Raw genomic sequence first — 19,599 nt, 5'->3', positions numbered from 1 at the left:
GGGAAGAAACATAGGAAGAACGAACACAGCAGAAAACATCAAGGGGATAAATTCTTTCACTGGTTTTAAAAAACAAAACCATGAGTGTTCCGATGGCTTTACTAGAAGTGTCAGTCAACTTCTCTGGATGTGTTACCTCCTCTCTAACCATGTGTACTATACATAAACTTCTCTTAGGAAGCCAGTGTCCAGGGCCTTAATATGATAACCTTCCACCAACCCAGAAAAACACCAAACTTCCTATGAGGGGCATAATAAGAAAATGTTAAAGGGCTTGCTGCTAACTAATGTCATGGCTGAATCTACTGTTGTCCTTGACACACACAAACACATACAACTAAGCAAAAGAATTCAAATCTGTGGGTTCTGAGCCTCAAAAAACGGGGATTGCTTAGCTAATCACAGATCCTGCTAAGATATCAAGGCTGATGCTATGCCACAGAAAATATCTGTAACGCATAAGCCAATTTCTTTCTTCTTGGATATTAAAATGTTCTCCAACCTTCCAAAATAGATAATCCAACCTTCTTAAAAGGGCCTTATTTTTCTGAGATATTAACTCTTGCTTTCATAATCTCATCAAAAATAGGAAATTGAGAAGGTGTCACTTTAGGTCACTCCAAAAGAATGATGGACCCAGGGTTATTAACCATTGCTTCAGTTGGTCCCCATTTTTGTTTCTTTTTTTTCAAAACTTAATTTTCTTGTCTTCTCTCTATGTTTCCTCCTTGCTCCATCCATTTTGCCCAACTCTGCTGGTATAAAATATGAAGCATTCCAAGTATCTCGAAATACTTGTTCATTCCTCACAGGCTCCAGCCCTACGTGATTTTTATGAATTATGCTTAAGGAAATAGGAGGCCAGGCATACATCAACAAAGAGGAATATTTAGAAGAGGCCTAAATAAAGATACTGAAGTACTGCTCTCCACACAAAAGCCTCTAGAAGGAATAAGATTTACTTGCAAAATATCTTCCTTGCAGTAGAAATGAGTATTTATATTTAGTAAAGCTTCTGGAAAAAACTCCTGCTTCTATACTGAGGATATAAAAAGTTCCCAGGTTCCAGAACTCTAAACTCAACTAAAATATATTTTCACTTCCTAACCTCTTATTTAAAACTTGCTAGTTCAATTATTATTTACCCTTCGGAATTATCAAAGAGCTGGTATACAACATTATAAACACCCTATGTGCAAAGCTGAAACATTTGAAAGTTCTCCCTCTATCTGTGTAGTGATTTGGGTTGTGTTAAGAGCAAAGAAAAGATAGAAAAACCCATTTATAACTTCTCCTGTTAAACCATTTATCTTTTAAAATTCCACGCTATTGCACATATACAATAGTATTTTCTTTTGTCTCTATTTTAGAAAAAGCACTACAAAGGGGTTCCTCTGCATATTATTTCTAACAACTTAGGCACCACTGGAAAGCTTAGCTCAAATTTTCCATAATAATTTACTCTGTGCTCAGAATAGTCACATGAAGTTTAAGCCACCAGAAAAATTCCTTAGAAAACTGTAATCACATACTGATATTCCAAGAGAGCCAAAATAATTCTTAAACGCAGACGAGGGGGTTAAAACGCTCACTTTTCTCTTTTCAAGTACTTTAGGAAAGAAGAAAAAGGGATTTAGTAATGAAGGGAGTCCACGGGGCCCTTCTAAAGACTGTTCATAAATCATGCTAAGCCATCTGCGATGCAGATATATCAGGGACAGGAAAAAGTCATTTTGATATCTGTTTTACATTATGATAACCTTTGCAAGAGTATCGAATGTGTTTTTGCTAATGTTGACAGAATTGTACTTCTTCCAAAGAGACAAGTGAAAATGTCTGCCTAGCAGTACAATTCAACTAGCGTTGCTGGGTCTGAAATGCTTAATAATTGACCAGATGGGGATGAAGGAAACTCTCTGGTTATTGAACCTGTTAGCCTTGATCCTTTGTCAATCATACCATGATGAGAAGAGAAGGAAACACACACACACACACACACACACACACACACACAAAACCTCAAAAAGCAAATATGCTCTCCATGGTTACCTAATCTGGAGTGCTGGGAAAAATGAAACTGGATTGAATTCTACATTGTCTTACCATATCCATGTTTACAAAGCCCAGGCCACTCTTCATGCATGATTCCATTTAAACAAAAGAAAGCTGTGATGGTACAGCCCAGTGACTTGGAGAACTTTATGATAACAAATTAGAAGCATCTAGAAGCTCACAGAAGACACTAGTGTGTGGAGCCTTACATGCCTCCAATAACAATCTACCACAGGGTAGAAAGAGGACTTATTTTAGTGGGCAAACAGGCGGGGAGGTCAAAGACACCACATACCCCCAAATGTTAGAAATTAGATTTAAAAGTCATATTATGATCTAACATATTTAATTTGTGACCCTTTAAAGTTGGGGCATCAATTTTCTTAGATATGTACCCCACAGCCAAAATCAATGCATCTGGTTCATTATGGGGAGAAATATCTTAATCTAACTTATTTAATAAAGCCTTATTTAATAAATAAATACTTATTTAATAAGAAATATTTCTGGTTTTCCCTTTAAAAAAAAAAGCACCAACATGCATGCCTTCCATAGCATACAAACACCAAGGTTACATTTTTTATGCATTACTGATTATTCTTTTCACATGTGGAAATTAAGAACTGGTGGTACAAGGCACACCCCCAAAATATATTACGTTAGCCTAACTCTGAAATTAGTGATACAACGCACATTTACTAAAATAAAACCAGGAGTACAGCACGTGACTGATACTGTAACAGAAAAACTGGAATCTGAAATCATTTGAATTAATGACTGGCAATTTTCTTTGTAGTTTACATAAAGAAAACCAACACAATAAAACAGTAAAGAACGATAACTATAAAAAATGGATAGCAATCACCATAGTTGGCTTTGCAGACCAGAACATTTTAATAAGATATTTAAAGAAGAGTGAATATTCCTTCAAAGAATGCATGCTAGTAGATGACCCAGACATCATGTGATAGGAACAGCAAAATAGATAAGGACAACAACTTTATATGAGACAGACTAAATGCCTGAACCCCAAGGGACTACCTCAAAATATTAAGTCGAGCTTACTTATTAGAATCTCTGAAAGGAGAATTTAGTGGTCTCCTCATCAAAACCAACCAATTTACCTCTGTCCGACTTAAAGAGACACATTAGTGCAAACCCTCAGACACGTCCATCTTATAAACAGCAAAACACATTGCTTTTTGGAAATGAAAAGAAAAACCCAAAGTCGCATCAACAGTAAAAAAGACAATCAAATACATAAATCAACCCATCCATAGCCTAAAGAATTAAAAGAAAACCCCAGTGTAGGAAAAGCACATATAAAAATGGAGAACATTTCCCCCAATTCAAAGAAAAAACTAACCAGCTGAATTGGGAGTTGACGGTGAGTTAGCTTGGCTTCCATGGGCTGACACGTTGGTAGCAGTGACAGCTGTTTTGGCAGCATAAATATTGGCTTCCTCTTGAAATTTACCTATGTTCTTCTTGTACCGGATTCGTTTATTTCCAAACCAGTTTGATACCTAGAGAGGTTTAAAAGAAGACGAGAAAGTTACCAGTTCATCCCGCACAAATATCACAGAGGAAAAGGAAGAGCTTATGAGAGGGTTGAAGAGGTAGGCTAATTGGTCTCATCCTAGCTCTGATTCTGCAACATCAATTAAAAGATCTGAAGGAAGGGCTTGGAGAGGAGCAACTACATAAAATGAGATTCTCTTGCTTAATATAACACAATCTAGCAAAACCACTGTGACAAAGATTTTTCTAGGGAGGAGCTGCTCATTTAACTAGGACCCTTGTAGTTTAGGGCAAGCATTTTAAATCTGCTTACCTCTTAAGTATAGGACACTAAAATAAACCTAGCATTTCAGGAGAAATGCCTGTTACTTACCAATGCTAAAGCTGACTTTGGGCAATCAAATTATACAGACCTTTAAATATTCAAAGAAATCTATATCAACATATGGGTGCTTTCATGGATGGATTAATTTCACATTTTTATTAGTTAAATAACTTTAATATGGACTAGATTCTTAGCTGCATTGTACTACTGACCTTAGGATCAATGTAATTCAATCCAATAAATTTCACTAAGTATTTTGTGCAAAGCTTGGTGTTATCTATATGAGGAAAAACTGAAGCCTAGCACTGATTACTCCTTTGAATTCCAGGCTTTAAATGTTAACAATAATACACAAAATAAATGTAATTTACTTTCATTTGTTAACCTATTTCCTTCATGTGGCTCACAGCGGCTGTCCTGGCTTGATTCTATGCCCGTTCTCTTTATACCAAGACCTCTGCCAGACACAAGTGGAGACACAGTGAAATTCAAGTTTTACTCCCATAATCCTGCCTTAGGAAGCAGAGTTTTATACCCCATATTTCAGATGTGATTTCAAACTAAAATATTGTGGGTTTATACAATTACAAAACAAACCATGAATTTGGTGAGAGAAGGAGAAGTTGGTAACACATGTACCATAGCTTACATGTAATTTAATTTACCCCAACAATGGCAGATAAAGAAAATTCTTGCAAAACTACACTTATTTTTAAAGTGGATTAGCTAAATTTAAAAATCTTATAAGGCTATCCCTCATAGACCCATACAGCTCATACTGAAGCAGAAATGCCAAGCCTCTGTAATAAAAATCAAAACATAGCATTGCAATATTAGTAAACAAGAGAGAAACTCAAGAGAAAATGCTTTATTTATTGTAAATGCTGGTGCCTACAGAAAGAGAGTTAAACTGGAAGAGGAAGGGCATTTCTGGGTCCATTCAGGGGCCACTGCCTATCTAATTTCACTCCCAAACTCATGCTTTTCTTGCTGTAACTTTCACTATTCATAGGAATCAATCATCGTTGTGGTTGGGTTTTGACGTCTAAGTGGAACAGAGAGAGAGGAAAAGAGGCAGGGAGATTTTTTCTGAGGTAACTGGATGAGCTGGAAGAAAGGGGGAAAGATGAAGGAAGTTTGGAACGACTTTTGAGGAGGAAAGAAAATGCCTGTGCTCTAATAAATTGGCTACATGAGAGAAGGTGAGAAGGAAGAGGGTGGAGAAGGGACCGGTCCTGGGATGATTCCTTTCTACAGGAGAATAGATGCTCATGCAGGGAAGATGCTGGGTCAGTTCAGGCATTTCCTGCATCGTCCACTAGGGGGATGTCATATGCCCTGAACAATGTATAGAATCGGTGTTTTCATTAATTAACCCACTGTTCAACAATCATTGACAAGGTCTACTATGTGCTAGGCACTAGGGATACAGAGATGACTGACTTACTCCGAGACAGATAATGCAGAAGGAATCACTGATTCTCCGGGGAAAGTTTGGTTCACATTTTGGACATTAAGTTTGAAGAGCCCGTGGGCAGAGCCATGGTGAAGTCCAGTGGGAAGTAAGATATATGAGTTCGGCATTCCAGGAGAGAAGTCTCATGGGGATATTTAAAGAGAAGTATATTTGCAGCTGTGAGCACGGAGGGGGCCACTCCAATTCACTGTGTAGAACAGCACTTTTCAAAGTCAAGTGTGCATGGAGGGCTTATGAAGACAGATCCCTAGCCTCCTCTCCTTTCCACCAGAGATTCTGATTCAGGACTGGGGTGAGACCCAAGAAATTTTTTTTAAATTGAAGTATAGTTGATTTACAACATCGTGTTAGGTTTAGGTGTACAGCACAGTGATTCAGTTACATATATATATATATATATATATATATATATATATATATATATACACACACACACACACACACACAAATATATACGTATATTCTTTTTCAGATTTATTTTTCTCTTATAGGTTATTACAAAATATTGAGTATAGTTCCCTGTGCTATACAGTAAGACCCAAGAGTTTACATTTCTAACAAGCGCCCAGCTGATGCTGCCTTCTGTAGATCACACTCCAAGCAGCACTCCAAGCATTAGAATAGAGGAAGGGCTGTTCTGGGATCAAAGGAGAGGATGGTCAATAGATGGGTTTCTGTGTCTGAGCATATTTTTGTTTGGGAATCACAGGAGGACTCACTAGTAAGTGGATTTTAAAAGAATATGTGTCTTAAAAAATAATTAAGGACCATGGGCTAGGACATGATGAGATGGGGGTTAATGAAAGAACAATACTTTTAGGATAGGTAGAGACGGCAGATCCTCTAAGAAGACTGAGCAGGAGTGGCCCAAGAGGAAGGAGAAAACTCCAGAGAGAACAATGTCAAGAAAGCCAAAGTAGGAGAATTTCAAGATGGAGGGTGATTATTAACAACAACAACAAAAAAAAACACCCCAAAACAGGGCTTCCCTGGTGGCACAGGGACACCTGCCAATGCAGGGGACACGGGTTCGAACCCTCATCCAGGACGATCCCACATGCTGCGGAGCAACTAAGCCCGTGAGCCACAACTACTGAGCCTGTGCTCTAGAGCCCGCGAGCCACAACTACTGAAGCCCACGTGCCTAGAGCCAGTGCTCCGCAACAAGAGAAGCCACCACAATGAGAAGCCCGCGCACCGCAACAAGGAGTAGCCCCCGCTCGCCGCAACTAGAGGAAGCCTGTGCCCAGCAACAAAGACCCAACTCAGCCAAAAATAAATAAATTTAGTTTTAAAAAAACCCAAAGCGACAAACAAAAAACAAGAAAGATACAGTCAAAGGCATCTCCTAGATCTGAGAACTAGAGATAGAGGGAGATTTAATATATCATGTGGTCCAACCAACCATGACTGGAGATGGGGCAACGAAGACCCAAATAGAAAGAGCGAGTTCCTAAAATCCCACGGTTGACTCAGCATGAACACGCTCCTAGCAAATGCTCGTTCTAGGATATCATGTTGTCTCCCACTGGAACTTGTGTGGCAATGGTAGAACAGTCTGGTTATTGTTGGGAGGAAGTGATGTGATGGGGAAGGAAGAATGGTATCGCCCTGGGATGGATAGGGGAAAGAGAAAGGTGATACAATATATGTAAATCATCATTTTAATGGACACACTATTTGCACCCTGGATTTCCATAATGAAGGATGTAAAGGTTGCTGGAATAGGCCAAGATTCCATTTTTTATTCACACACAATACAGACTAGATCCTGAAGAGTTCATTCTATTTTCAATAGGGATTTGGAATTCCAAATCCCAGAATTTGAATTCAAACAATATAGTGATTTTCAACTTTAGCAGCAGAAGATTCCATGACCGAAATTCACTGTTTGTGGGTTAGTGGTATGGTTTATACCTGGAAACATGCAGCAAGCACCACAAAACATCGGTTCACTTTACTTGTGGACAATGAGTCTAGATTTGGACAAGAATGCTTAGAAACCTAGATAACAATCAGGCCACCTGAATTAGACCACCGATGTTCTGCTCTCCCAGGGTTGCCAAGACTGGAAACGACCTTCTGCTGGGTCCAAGTACCTGAGGAAGGTCCAGGTTAAAAAGGAGACGATTCTTTCTGCCTTGTCTGAAAGGAGGTTTCCAAGGCTGCTGCAAAAATCACACATAGAGTGCTGGGGAGAGCCCGGCAATCTCTTCATTGCAGATCCCCTGTGTGGAGTTCTTTATTTTGACTAGACCTAATTCTGCTTAGCTAAACACAGGTTGATGGGATCAGCACCCGGCGGGGAGTAGCAGAAGCCAGGATTCAGCTCAAGGAAGTACAGATGCTCAGTTTATACAAAACAGCATCTACTTCATTTACAAAATGTTAAGTGAAGTTTTTCACTAAAGTAGGCCTCTTCTCCCCAACTTCCCCCTCCCCCTTGCCCTTTTTGGAAACACTAGTACATTTGATTCTCTTGCACGTGACAGAATTCTGAGGAAAGCTTTCTCTGAGAGGTTTCTTGACTATCCCTACTGGTCTCAACTAGAGACTGGTGGTGGTATTTGAGGTTCAGACAGAGTAAGAAGTTTGGATGGATCCTTTGTGTAGACAAAATGTAGACACGTATAAAACTTGCTGACCTTTCTACTTCATATTAATGCTGAACACTCCAGGTCCATAAAAATTTTATGTCACGTACCTTTCCACGTCAACAGGCACCTGTTACGGTTATTGCTCTTTGGGGGAAGGGGGCACTCAGTGACATTTTGTGCAATCATTCCAATGCAAGCATAGTGACACGTTAAAATTCCTACACTCCATCAGTTACAGAGTGAGGACATCAAGAGAGGACATTTGAGTCCCTTTCATTTAAAAGTTCCATTCACTGACTCTTAAAGTTCCTGGGTTGGGCAAAAAAATGGGCCAAGGAATTGAGCATGCTTGAGAAAATAACACGAGAAATTCAGATGGCTTTCCAAGTACATGTAGAATTCTTCACCCATTTGAAGCAACGGAGAGCTCAGAGGGAAGAACCCTGTCCCTGTTTTTACACTGTACTTAGTCTTCTCCTACTTCTGCTGGTTCCTCTCAAGTTTTTCCAGGTACTGCCTTGGAAACTCTCTTATGCACATTATGTGTTGACCTTGCCATTTTAAGGCTTAAGTTGATGGAACTTACAAGGCATGAAAGTTCAGGAAAGCAAGACCTCCAAGACTCTGCACTGTGACTCCACCAGGGCCAGGCTATGGGCTGAGCCCTTTGAGGGCTTCTTACCTGGGACACTGTGATGCCACACTTCTTGGCTAACTCCTCTTTGGCTTCCTCACTGGGGTAGGGGTTGCTGAGATGGGAATAGAAATATTCATTCAGGATTTCCGTCGCTTGCTTGTTGAAATTCCGTCTCTTCCGCCTTCATAAAGAGAAAGGAAACAACAACGACAACGGAAAAAAAAAAGTTCACACCAAATACATATAAAAAGGGAGAGGAGAGGATCTACGTCTGGGAGAAGACCCTTTTTTGAGTGAAAAGTGAACAAGAGGAGATTTGAGCAAAGGGGTTGGATGCTGAAAGCAGTGCTGAAAGCGTCCTTTAAATACTTCATTGTGTACTGTCGGGACACTAAGCAGAAGAACAATCACATGTATTATACAAATATTTATACAGAGCGGTGAGGGGCATGAAGTTTCAAAATTCCACCATGTTGGTTTTGAACCCTGGACCAGCTGAGTACCAGCTGGGTGATGTGGGGTGCCTCTTCAAACTTCAGCTTCTTCAAATGACAGTCAAAAGAGTCAAACTGACCTCACGGGGTGACAGGGAGAAATCAGGTCATACACAGAGAGGACTCAGCACAGTGCCTGGTACATGACAAATACTAGGACTTACTGGGGATTCTTCCTACCAGGTTCCAGGCCTTGGGCCATATGCCCTCAGAGCCATCAATTCAAATTATTCACTTTTCACAACTAGTGAGGTAGCTATGGTTATTCCCATTTACCAATGAAGAACTGAGTTCAAAGGTCACTCAACTAGTAGGTTATAGGGCCAAAGTATCAATTCAGGTCTGCCTGACGACAAAACCCAGCCTCTTTTTTGTATACAGATTGCCTCCTGGCAATTACACAGACACTCTGTAGCCATAAGTTAAAAATAAGTTGTCTGGACTTCCCTGGTGGCACAGTGGTTAAGACTCCATGCTCCCAATGCAGGGGGCCCGTGTTTGATCCCTGGTCAGGGAATTAGATCCCACACGCATGCTGCAACTAAGGAGCCCATGTGCCGCAACAAAGGATCCTGTGAGCCACAACTAAGGAGCCCACCTGCTGCAACTAAGGAGACTGCCTGCCTCAACTAAGACCCATAGCAACCAAATTAATAAATAAATATTTTTTTAAAAGTTATTTTCTCTCTGTTCTATCCCCATATAGGTGCATGCAACATTTTTAAAAGGCATGGGGAAGGGGGGCGAGAAAGGATGGAAATTAACCCCCTGACTACTTGACCTCCCTTGAAAGGAGAAAAGCAGCACTTTCTAAGCAGGAACAGCTGCTAAATGGTAAAACATAAGCCCACAGAAATCTTTTTAATATATAGGTTGCTAAAATGAAGAAAACCACTTTTTGAATAAAAGCGTTTTTCTTCTTAAAAGAAAAAGTGCTAATTGAACTAATTTAAAGTGAGAATCACTTTGTTGCCTCCTCCCTGCTAAGGCCTGAGGATAGCTGGGGTTTGCTTAGGGATGCCTGGCTCCTTGCAGATGCTGGCTGGCCCTCCTTGAGGGGGTGGGGTCTCTATCTTTAAATTAGCTCCATTAGCACTTCTGCCTTTCTAGCTTTTATCAAAGGCTTTTCCTTATGGGGAAGAAAAATTTCCAGAACATCCCTGGTTATGCCAGGATATTGAATTTTCTGATTTAAGCCAACAGAAAGCACCAATCGCCTTGCTAGACAGGAAATTCAGCTAATATTGTATTTTCCGGGTCCCACTTGGATTAATTAACATAATAAAGTGCCTGATTTTACCGGATGAACACCATCTGTCCATAGGTATTAACCACATCTGCCCAGATTATGCCAAGCCCAAGTCACCCTCCCAAATCATGCTGAGTTTCTGGGTCACCCAGCATCAGAAATTGGGCAGATTGGATTAAAAGGCCCAACTGAAAAGGAGGCGTGTATTAAGAGCTCTTGCATGATGGGAATTTGAGGATGGTAGCCAAGTGGCTAACCCGGTCTCCAAGCTAGTCTTTGGATAACCTCTGGCTTCCTCTTGGCCTAAAGAAAACAGTTGTTTTAGGCCTGGGGAAGTGGCCCCTGAAGGCTCCCCTAATTGGGAGTTGTTTGTATTAGCATTACAGTGTATTTCTTGGGACTCTTCCAACTGAGCTCATAGGAAGCCTCTCTGGAATGAGCTGGGGTGCAGGGATGGTGCAGACAAGCTGTTCCCGGCTCTCTCCTCCTGGTGATGTGCAATCTTCCTTTAGGTGGTCTCATCTACTCAGATGAATGCACTTAGCACCTTGTGCAGTGGCTGTCTCAATCTAGGGCCTTTGAAGCCCCAGAAGTAGGATTTTGCAGAATTTCAAGAAACTCAGTAAAAATAATATAATTCTGACGATAAGGTTATTTGAACGAAGACACCTGGTTTCTTTGCTTTGGCTGGAAGCGTTTTCAGCTCGGTGAGTTAACATGTGTTATTTCAAGCCAACCAAAAGCTCTGATCATCAGTTATCCAGGTAAACTTAAGAGATGTGGAAGTTGATTAAATTTTAGGGATGGAACCTTTCAAATCACAGTGACTCAAGAGGGTGGAGTGTAGGCGCTGTGCACATACGTTGCTAACCACCAAATGTGTTATCTCTGACCAAATGCCTCTCCTAAAAGCCAACACCCCATTTACTACTGCATACCCCAGACACTTCCAACAAACTCTGTGTTGCTAAGACTAGTATCACATTTCACCCAAACCAGCTCCATTTTCTTTTCTTTCCATATTATATAATGACATCACCATCGATACAGAGTTCATTGTATTTGCTAATCTGTTCGTCCCTTCATTCGTTTGTTTATTCCTTCAAATATTTGAGTACCTAGCATGCGCCAGCATCTGGGAGCGATTCTCAGTTCTTCTTGTTCTCTTACTGGATAAACACTCTCTGTCCATAGGTGTTAACCACATCTGTCCAGATTATGCCAAGCCTAAGCCACTTTCCCAAATCATGCTGAGTTTCTGGGTCACCCAGCATCAGAAATTGGGCAGATTGGATTAAAAAGCCCCACTAAAAAGGAGGCGTGTATTAAGAGCTCTTGCATGATGGGAATTTGAGGAAGGTAGGCCCCAGAGCAAGTCTTCCCAGTTCTATTTTTCAAATCTATCCCTTTTGTTCCATCCTTAGTGTCACTGTTGTTTTTGAAATGGGTTTAGAGGAACCACAGTCTGTCATATAATGGTCTTAGTAGTGTTGTCCAACAGCACTTTCTGCAATGAGGAAAATAAATGTTCTCTGTTCTCCAATATAGCAGCCATCAGCTGCATGTGGCTATCGAGTGGCTGAAATAGGGCTCGTACAACTGGAGTGCTAAAGTTTTAAATTTTATTTACTTTAATTTTAATTAATTTAAATTTAAAATCAAGAAGCCACAGACTAGACAGTGCAACTCCATACTGATGCTTTCCCTAAATCATGGCCAAGCAACCCTCCTAGAAGGAGAGCATGGACTCACAGCCCTGGTGCACACCATCAAAAGCACGAAATGGCTCCAAAACCTCCTGCTGTAGTCTATTCCATCACATACCAATGTTTATCTTAAAATAAGAATATCTTCCTCCAAATATCTGAGTAAAATGGGGAAGGTTTTTCATACTTATTCTGTATTTCCCCAGTTTGAGAAGCACACACCTCAACAGTGGTCTCCTACCGTTTCTTTGAATTCAGCTCATCTTCAAGAAAATCACTAGAGGAATTCCTCCAAACCATGGATCTGATCATGAAAATAATAATAATAATAATAATAAATAATATATAATATACTGAACCTTACTATATTATAGCTGAATTACGGTGTGAATACTATGTTCCAGACACTATACTTTTTTAATATATTATCTTATTTATTCTTGTATAGAATTATCCCCATTTTAGAAACACAAAAACTGAGTCTTAGGGAGGATAAGCCACTGACCCCGGGTCACAAAGGTAGTCAGGGTTGTAGCAAGAATCTGAATCCAAGAAGTGCAGCTTGAGAACTTACACTATAAATTACTACATCCCCTCCTTAAACAGCTCAGAGTTTCTGCTGCTTCATAGGACCAAGTTGAAATCTTTGCTGGTACAGTTAAGGTCTTTCAGTGGATCGAGCCCCTCCCTAGTGTCTCATTTCCCTCCAATCCTACACATGCTCTACATAATTTCATCCAGCTACATCATATGCTTGTCCATTCCCCAAAGACACTCACGGCGTTCATGTTCCCTTGCCTTTTCATACCACCCTGTGTATTTCTCTCCAGCAGCATTTGCCGCAAGTTTACATGCGTCTTCCCAACTAAACAGCAAACCCTCAAGGGGAGGAGCCATGTTTCACACATATTTGAAACCCCGCTGCCCAACACACAGTATGCATTCCAGTAAGTAATGCCTGTGGAAGTTGAATTATGTTGTTCCCTTTGCTTCTGTGATTCCTTCTATGTGTTAAACATCATACTCCTCTGAGACTCAGCACTGTCTGCCTCTCCCTGATTTTCGATCCTCTCTCCCCTTTGGGTAAACTTGGCAGATGTACTTCCTGTGATCATGCGCAGTTTTATGCTGTTATAAGAGCACCTGTCCCAGGAGGACCCACATTTACATGCATTTTTTCATCTTTGTTATTCCAGTGGCTAATATAGCATTTGACAGAGAGTAAAAACTCAGAGAAGTAAATAAATCTAAATACAGTGCCAGTTTGGCCAGACCTTATTGGATGTCCTTTCCTCTTTCTTACCGTCCCCTTTGCTAATCATTTTAGGTAACTCCATCTACCAGGGTGAAGTGCAGAGGTGTACTTCCAACCATGTGTTTAGGTTCTTATTGTTCTCTCTAGCAAGATGTTATTTTTAAAAAACAAGATAAAATTACTGTATTGCTAGAAAACCATTAAAAGGGTTTACAAGTTCTCTCTCTCAAAGAATTATTGTAGTCCTGACAATAAGCTTACCAAGTTTTACAGCACAATGCTTGATATAAAGCTGAAATAATAAATGTTGAGTGAATGAATGAATGAGTGGGATTTTTAAGTTAAACTTTTCTGGCACTATAAGGAAGACAAAAAGGATATGACTTGGGGCTTCCCTGGTGGCGCAGTGGTTGAGAGTCCGCCTGCCGATGCAGGGGACACGGGTTCGTGCCCCGGTCCGGGAAGATCCCACATGCCGCGGAGCGGCTGCGCCCGTGAGCCATGGCCGCTGAGCCTGCGCGTCCGGAGCCTGTGCTCCGCAACGGGAGAGGCCACGACAGTGAGAGGCCCGCGTACCGCAAAAAAAAAAAAAAAAAAAAAGGATATGACTTGAGTGGACAAACCCTGGCCCAAATGCTCAGCTGGGGAGTGTGGAAGGCAGAATCCTAAGAAGATATGTAAGATTCCACCCTGGGGTACATCTCTTTCCCTTGAGCGTATGTGTTGGGGGGCACTGTGAAAATAACAGGATATCCTTCCTGTGATTAAGTTACCAATCAGTTGACTTTGCGTTAATGAAATGGGAGATTAGGTTAAATCCTTAAAATGGTGACATTCTCCAGGAAGAAAGCAAGCAGACAACTTGTAAGCTGCCTGTGGAGAGGGCAGCTTCTAGGATCTGGGGACTTCAGTTCTACAACCACAAGGAACTGAATTATGCCCCTACTGGAATGAGCTTCAGATAAGAGCGTGGCCTCAGCGGACCCCTGGGTTGCAGCTTTGTGAGACTAGAGCAGAGAACCCAGGTTAGCCTGCCCAGGCTCCTGAACAACAGAAACCGTGAGATAATAACTCTGTGTTGTTCTAAGCTGCTAAATTTGTGGTGATCTGTTCTTCAGCAACACAAAATACAAGGAATGTTACACAACAAAGCAGTAACATTCAATTCTGCATACCCATTACATGACGAAGACTAATCCTGTTACTAAATCAAGTCCTCCTTGCATTTTGTCTTCCAAGAAATCTTTTCCGATGAAGCCCTGCCCATCAGATGCATGGTTTAGAGAAGCACATGAACATCAGCAGTGAATGTGTCTTTCTTAGTAAAGTGTGTTTAGCTAGCTTTCCCAATTATAGATAGCACTAGAAGCAATGATATTAGCTACCGCAATCAGGAAGTCCAGGCAAACGTTTATTTTTGAGCTGGAAAAACCATTTGCTTAGCCTTGGGTTGGCACTTGGGGTCATATTTTTTCAGCGATACTAAATATACATACCTCTAAGTAAATGCTAATAACAAAGACAAAAGGTTAGTTGTTTTAGTTTTGAACCTTGGCTCAGAGGCAATGATTTAAAGCTTGCAGCCAAAGCAGGAAAGAGACCCTCTCTTACAGTGACTGTCCTTCTGGTGCCAACTGGAACAATCTAGGCAAAGGCTGGTGGAAGTGAAAGGGACTGTGTACAAAGCTCGCCTAGTTTCGCGTCTTTTAGAGTCTGACCTTCTGCTGGCCACAGCAGAGTTACTGAGAGAAGAAATCCTATGAGAAAATGATTCTGCTCCTCCCTTCTCTCTGATTTCTTTCTTGAAAAGAACCGAGTCTGGGCCCAATTTTTCTTCTTTTTTTTTCAGTATCTGCCAACATAAATGCCAACTCCAGCATTTTAACGAGGGGAGTTACCATGGGGATGTAAACAACACATGCAGAGTGGCAGCGGCCACAGCACAGGGGAAAGACCCAGACACAGGCCACCAGTCACTTGCACTTTGTACCGTGCGGAACGGCCTGCTTTAAAGAAGCCAAGCTGGCAGCAGGCCACGGGGCGAGGGCGATGCACGGCGGTGGGGGTGTGGGGGGGTCCTGCTTCGGAGGGCCTGTGCATTCCCCCACTCATCACCATGCTCTGCTGGGAACAGCTCTCTTCATTTGTACTTTCTCTTGACTTACTCTATGGAATTCTATTAGCCCAGAGATCCAGTTTGCTAGCTGGCGTTCTTATTTCATATTCCACGTGATCCAAAACACAATGAATAAAAGGGAGTTTAGGAGGTGCCAGGGAGTTTTTAAAGAGGTCTGTGAACTGTAAAGACCACACTTGTGAAGAGAGAGAAAAGTACAGGTAAGAGAGCTGAATACTACATGATTTCCGGGGTGACAAAATTTAAAAAGCAGAGCATTTGGGTGTCTGAATGAAAAGGAACAAAACTACAGATTATTAAATGGTATATGACCCTGACATACCTAATGTTTCAATAATAAAAATCATATGTTGGGATTATATTCAGGAATTGAAACAATGAATGATGAAATCTGCATTGATAGAAGATGGCTAATTTAAGATGAACTGTAGATCACAAAGGATATCCACACTCTGAAAACTTATTTATTAGATCAATTATCAACACACTCCCCTAGAGTAGATGAAAGATATGATATCGTCATTTTACAGGCTGGATAACAGAAGCCAAAGAAATCAAAGGGATTTGTACAAATCCATTGGTCTAGAGGGTAGGAGGACCAAGGACTGATTATTTGTTCTATAGTCTCAGTTTTTGTCGTAAAGGACCTTTCTATCCGTGATTTCAACTGAATTCTTTGACCTCACAAATTAGGTCACAAGTTAACGTCAGGTAGAAAACATCAAATCTTGATTGAAAATCTGGCCCATATCAGACCAGTCCCTTGCCCCTCTACGCCCAAGGGACCATGTCTTCTTCATCTTTTCATCTCTGTGCCCCTAAAACTCAGCCCAGAGTAGGACACATGGTAATCTAGTTATAAATATTTGTTGACTCAAACTGGGTGCCCTCTCTGCCTACATATACTGTGGCAAAGATTCCCAGCTCTCAATCAGAACTTTCTGGGAGAAAATAGGTCATTGCACTATCTAGCAAGACCTGTATGGGCCCATAGTTACAAACGATTCCTGTGAAAGAGACACCTAGCGGTATGAAAACAAAAAGTCCTGCTTTTTCTGTCCCTGTAGCTAAGTCATCCTTGCTTCTCATGAAGAGTGAGTAAGCAGCGGCCATAAAAAATACCCCCGCCCATGACACGTTTTCCTGGAGCCGTATAAGACCAATGGCCATCCACCCTCCCTGCACTCCTTTCCCTGACTAAGAACATTTCTCAGGCTACCACTTGGCTTAGCCTTGAACATGATGACAACGGAGTCTTTGGAGAGGGCCAGCCGTGGATTCCAACCCTGGATCAGTGGGTTCTCCCCAAGGACAGACCCCTGCTGGGGACTCACCGCGCATCCAGAAACCGGGAACGCAGGATCATGACGGCCTCACACGTGCTTTGCTTCAGCTGCATCTGGATGGAGCTGAACTTGCGGTGGATGATACTGACCATCCGCTCGATCTCCTTCGGGGAGATGGGCCGGGTCCGGCTTTGCTCTCGCAGGAGATTCATCACGTGGGTGGTGAACTCATTACAGGCCTGGAACGGCAGGATGACACACGTGGGGTGTGGGGAGGGTCCAAGCCTCAGCACACTCGACGTGAGGCTGTGTAGGTCTTTTGCTAGAGACGTGTGCAGGTAAGGAAAGTGGGCTAGTTTGTGGCATTTTGTCAAATCGGAAAAAATAAATGATGCCTGGAAATCCCTTTCCTCCCATCTGATTATAATTTTTGGCCATGCTGTGGATTTTTTTAAAGGGAAAAGAAAATTCTTAAGTATTTTTCAAAATCAATTATTTTTCATGATTTTACTACTATGAAAGATGAGAACACGGACACTAGTATAAAACACACTTCACAACCCTTCACCCCAATGTTAACAGTCAAAGAGAGTTTGGGGCCACATATAGCATGAACTTTCTGTCTTGCCCTTATCTCTGATATGTTAAAGCTTCCAAATATTCAATTCAGCATAAACAGCCCGAAGAGTGGAATCATGGACTTAAAAGCTCTGATAACTCTTCTGGGAGATTTCTCATCCATCTATTTCTACTTCTACTTTTATCGTAAGGACTCCCTCCTATGCTGGTCTTCTGAAGATCTGCTATGTCTATAACACAAAGGGAATAGGTTAAAAAAAAAAAAAAAAAACAGCATCTAAATATGAATTAGAGGATTCAAGAGTTATCCCTCCAGAAAGGAAAACTCTCAGGTTAGAGGCCAACATACTCTCAGCTCTGGAAGTGAAACTGGAGATCATTTTTCCCACCTCCTTATTTTACAGTTGGGAAAACTGGCTGCAAGAGATGAAGGGCCCACAGCAAAAAACAGCAGCTGAGGCAGGACCTGAACACATTCTCATCCAGGCCAGGGTGTCTGTTCTTTCCCAGACCCTGAATCTGCTCCTCAGAGCACCACTGCCCTTTCTCTTAGTTACTATTACTTATCATCTCGGTAGTCGGGTTTTATTAGTGAACATTCAATAAAATATCTACTCACAGGTTAACTCACAGTAATGTTCTAAAACTGTATAAGATTGTTCACAAAAAAGGGCAACTTGATGCTGTGAGACTTGAAGAACTAAGGACTCAAAGGGTTCAACTTAATATTAACAGTGGAAACATGCCCATTGAGGCTAACACTGCCTTGCCCTTGTTTTTTACAGCACCAAGCCCTTCCTAGCTGTCAATTATGCAGTAACAATAACATATTTACAGTTCATTTCTCCAAGAAATCCTTCGAGGTTGGCTGGCCAAAGATACAAAGGCAGACGCATCCACTGGGCTGTGTCTACACTGGGGGCTGGGAGGCCTGGGTTTTGACCTGCCTCCGTGAGTATGTGGGTAAATCCTTTCACTACTCAGTACTTCGTTTTATTGGTCCGAGAGTGGATTTAATCATTCCTAACCCTTCAGCAAGGCTAGCAGTGCCCATGCTCTAGTGCCGTGACCTGCAGATGGAGTAAATCGCTCACATGAACGCAGCAGTGGGCTAAGAGCACAGACTGCCTGCGTTCAGATCCTGCGCTGGCACTCACTTCGCTCTGGGGCCTTGGTTAGTTATGTAAGATCCCTGTATCTCGTCTTCCCTATTTGTGCAATGGGGATGACAGTACCTCAAAGGGTGTGGTAAGGACTACATGAGTTACTCTCTTTGTGTCTGGCCACATAAATTGTGTCATTATTATCTCTTCAAAGTACAGAGAACTTAGAAACCCAGCACAGGATCACGATTGGGCAAACCTCCCCAGGCTTCAGTCTGCCCCGTGGTAAAACTAAAGGGGGTCACAAATACCTTCTTTCTAGGCTGCAGGCATATGCTGCAGACAGAATCCACAGCAGATCAGGTCCAACAGCAGTTTGCTCTTACTAAGAAAACTGCTACCTAAACACAAGATCTTAGTATAAGCTTCATCTCTCCCCAACCTCAACAAGGGAGGGAGATAAAACCTGGCAGCGAGTTGGCGGCAAGTCGATGAGAAGTCGGGGTGGGGCGTGGTGGGGGGAGGCACACGGCAGGCATCCTAAGTGGCTTTCCGGAGAAACGCTTCATCCCCCGCTGGGCTGCAGCCTCCCCCCCCCCCGCAATGGGGGCTCACAGGGAGGAGGGACTGGATGTGAAGGAGGTATTGTCAAGTGCACTTGCTCTCTGCTGGGGAGCCACAGTGCTCGGCTAATGATGATGTGCTTCATTTCGGTGAATAAAAATACTCACAATACCTGATGCTTATTTAGGGCATTGGATCCCGGGCCCCTTTCTGCTCTGCCCCAAACAGACAGTGGAGTTTTTTCACCCACTGCTGAGGTGCAGCAAGACAGCTGCTCAACAGCTGCTCGGGAACACGCAACAGACAGTGCAGAGGAGTTCCAAGTCCATTTTAGACAGACAGAACACAGTGATCCAGATTTTTCCAGGACCTGAACTACCCACGTCTCCTCCTCAGTTCCCCCAAGCTCGGCACCTTCACAAGCTGTGCTGCTCCCATGTAGCCAGGCGCTCCTGATGGAATTGGGAAGCGTGGGGATGGCAATCGTTCATTAAATAGGACCCTCGCCGGCTGAAGGTTTCTGTGACAGAGGAGACTCTGCTGCAGACTGTCCGAAAGATGGTACACCTCCTGGAGCTACCGCTCCAGCTGCCCCCAGAAAGCGGACGCTTTCTGAA

General features: G+C 42.1%; 1 protein-coding gene across 4 annotated transcripts in view; it reads right to left on the bottom strand.

Moving 5' to 3' along the window:
• The window catches only part of PBX1 (PBX homeobox 1), a 316,793-nt gene that overhangs the window by 68,014 nt on the left and 229,180 nt on the right, over positions 1 to 19,599 (bottom strand). For all 4 annotated transcript variants that reach the window (XM_079904779.1, XM_079904781.1, XM_079904778.1 and 1 more), the window contains exons 4-6: positions 16,785 to 16,975; positions 8,655 to 8,790; positions 3,419 to 3,578 (exon numbers count right to left, since the gene is read on the bottom strand). In XM_079904779.1, coding sequence (XP_079760905.1) covers positions 3,419 to 3,578; positions 8,655 to 8,790; positions 16,785 to 16,975 — 487 coding nt within the window. The remainder of the gene's footprint in view (positions 1 to 3,418; positions 3,579 to 8,654; positions 8,791 to 16,784; positions 16,976 to 19,599) is intronic.

This window comes from Stenella coeruleoalba (assembly GCF_951394435.1).
Source record: "Stenella coeruleoalba genome assembly, chromosome: 1".
In the NCBI taxonomy this organism is placed as follows: Eukaryota; Metazoa; Chordata; class Mammalia; order Artiodactyla; family Delphinidae; genus Stenella; species Stenella coeruleoalba.
The sequence above is the reverse complement of the archived record's forward strand: the minus strand, read 5'-3'. Positions and strand labels throughout refer to the sequence as shown.